Source organism: Penaeus chinensis, chromosome 10 (assembly GCF_019202785.1).
Source record: "Penaeus chinensis breed Huanghai No. 1 chromosome 10, ASM1920278v2, whole genome shotgun sequence".
In the NCBI taxonomy this organism is placed as follows: Eukaryota; Metazoa; Arthropoda; class Malacostraca; order Decapoda; family Penaeidae; genus Penaeus; species Penaeus chinensis.
Genome location: NC_061828.1, coordinates 22964462 through 22967190, shown reverse-complemented (window position 1 = coordinate 22967190; position 2729 = coordinate 22964462). Strand labels below are relative to the sequence as shown.

The following is a 2729-nucleotide window of genomic DNA, read 5'->3' as shown; positions in this document are numbered from 1 at the left end:
ATCATTCCATATGTTTCATTATTACTAGTATTGCTCTTGACATTAAACTATAACGGGGAAAGCAAATTGTATACAGCCAAAAGCTTTAGGAGGACGAGGCACATGATGTGTGTGCAGTATATATATATATATATATATATATATATATATATATATATATATATATATATATACATATATATTAATGTATGCATAAACATATGAATATATATATACATATATACACATGTGTGTATGTGTGTATGGATAGATAGACAATGTGTGCACACACACACACATATATATATACATATATATATATATATATCTGTATGTGATTATACATGTGTTTATTACCAACAGATATCATATTAATTATACATAAAAAAAGGCGCACATAACAACACTCTATTGTGTGCTTTATATATTCATAAATATACAAATATATGGTTGTGTATATGAAATGATCAATATACACATACACACACATATATATCTATATATGTATAGTATATATATACATATATATGTGTGCGTGTATACATACATGCATATATATGTGTGTGTGTGTGTGTGTGTGTGTGTGGGTGTGGGTGGAGGAATCGTATTTAAAAGATCTCTAATGGAAGATATTAGCAAGATGTTGTGCGACAAATAAGTGAGCGACTTGCAATTCGGACAGTAGATGGTTGTGGGCGTTCAGGTGTTCAGTCTCGTTCAGTGGCGAGGAAAAAGGTTTGTGACGTGGCTATCCGTGACATGGCCAAGGAGGCCACTAAGTAGGGATTCATAGTCTCGTTTAGTCGCTCCTGGACATCCATACAGGGATAAGGTTAATTCATTTGTTATTTGGATTGACGGAGAAATCTGACTTGATTTTGGATTCATATATATATATATAGTATATAATAATGACTTAAAATTAGGTAAATGACGTAGAGGTTCGTTTATTTTCGGGGATTTATCTCTATATAGGACCTACTTCTGTCAAGGGCCGGACAGGAGGGGCGCTTCCATTTTCCACGCTTCATATCCTGCCCTGTTGAGAGTGTGGACGAAAAGGAGTTAACGGAAGCAGGGAAACCGAAGCTGGAATTGAAACTGAAACTATGAATTTGTGAAAGTGGAATAATTGGGAAGTACAATCATTTTGTGTGAAATACTGTATATTTTAGAAGTGTAATAAATAATTGTTTCGATTTAACCCGAGACTAAACCAGTCCAATTAATAAGAACCTACTTATTCACAATATATATATATGTATAATACAAACACACACACATATATATACATATATGAGAGTTTTCCCTAGTTGGAGTTATCTCTCCAACTAGAACTAAAGAACGGCTTAGTGCAATCATACATCTATTTTTTTCGTCTTTGTATTGATAACACTTAACTCATATCTTGATATTGCACAAATGTAATCTTTTACTATGTTAACGTATTATAGAGGTGGTATATATTGCTCCAAATGAAAGCAGATATATCATTATTTGCTTTATTACTTCTTTTTATGTACACAATACATTCAATTTATTTTCATATTTTAAGATCATGCTAAGGGTATCCATAGGTAGTCCGCGGGGCAGAGTAACGCCCGCTCAAGGCCGCAGCAGCTGCGTCCTCCCGACGAGCCTTCTCGATCTGGGCGATGGCGTGGGCGGGGAGGGGAGGGGGCGTGGGCAGCAGGTCGGACTCGACGCGGTAACCAGCGTCGTCGGCGACGAAAGACACGACAGCGGGAGAGCCGTCGGGGAAAGTGAAACTAAACAGAAAAGGAGGGAGGAATGCTAAGTCACAAAGAAATTAAATCTTATTCAATTAAGATTGAATGCATAGTTATGTATGTGCGAGCTATAAAATCCACAAAAGCATTAAAAAAAGAAAAAATCAAAACATATCATGCTTTGTACTCACGACCATCCTCCTTGCATGGCCACTGCGCCAGACGGTCCTCGAGGGGCACCTTGTTCCTCACGCTTAATGCCATTGCCGGTCTCGAACACGAAGCTGTACACTCCAGATGCGTCAGGTCCCTCACGCTCGTCCTTCAGGATGGGAATAACTGGACCTGACTGCGCCCCGGGAATGCCATAGAACCCGGTCGGAGGTGGTCCGTAGTGGTCTGGGGCTGCGGCAACCACCGCCACCAAAGCACATACTAAAATCTGCAAAATTGTCATATCATATAGCACCTGGAGGGAAGATAATGCAATTTCATGAAATTTTGTGAAAAACAAAGTAAAGTAAATCCGATTGATCCTCCGAGGAAAGATATGCACTGCCTGAGAACTCACTGAGAACATGTCGAAAGGGTCGGGATACTGTGTCAGTGTGGCACCGCTCCAGTTATATAGCAGGGGACGCCATTGGCCTAACGGACTTCCTGCCTTCGTCAAGGTGAGACCCACGCTTCGTGCTCCTTTCATCCCTTCTCTTAACATTTTTTTTATCTTACAATATATCAATATATAAATTAATATGCGAATAATGCAACAAATGGGTTCTCTATAATCCAGTATAATAACTATACTACCTTGAATTACCATTTGTTACTTCTAACAAGTAGCTTGCAACTTTACTCTAAATGCTAACATGAAATCCAAAATGTAATTATAAAAGTAGAACAATGTTAATACTTTAAATTATTATAAACAATAAGTAAAGAAAAATATTTTTCACAGGCAATTATATAGATGTACACAAATAAAAAAATAAATAGATAGATAGATAGATAGATCAATAA

General features: G+C 37.2%; 1 protein-coding gene across 1 annotated transcript; it reads right to left on the bottom strand.

Annotated features, from left to right (window-relative positions):
- Positions 1-1540: 1540 nt before the first annotated feature.
- LOC125029888 (endocuticle structural glycoprotein SgAbd-2-like) lies at positions 1541-2412 on the bottom strand. Its single transcript, XM_047620071.1, has 3 exons — positions 2281-2412; positions 1901-2178; positions 1541-1748 (listed from the first exon to the last, which is right to left on the bottom strand). The coding sequence occupies exons 1-3, from the start codon at positions 2410-2412 to the stop codon at positions 1541-1543; spliced, it is 618 nt and encodes a 205-aa protein (XP_047476027.1).
- Positions 2413-2729: the final 317 nt, after the last annotated feature.

What these genes read in the sequence shown, in the direction of transcription:
- LOC125029888 (XM_047620071.1), bottom strand. Translation starts at nt 2,412, where the DNA reads ATGAAAGGAGCACGAAGCGTGGGTCTCACCTTGACGAAGGCAGGAAGT. An exon ending in ACCCTTTCGACATGTTCTCA is followed by an intron (nt 2,179 to 2,280) that starts GTGAGTTCTCAG and finishes TCTTCCCTCCAG; the next exon opens with GTGCTATATGATATGACAAT. An exon ending in GCCATGCAAGGAGGATGGTC is followed by an intron (nt 1,749 to 1,900) that starts GTGAGTACAAAG and finishes TTTTCTGTTTAG; the next exon opens with TTTCACTTTCCCCGACGGCT.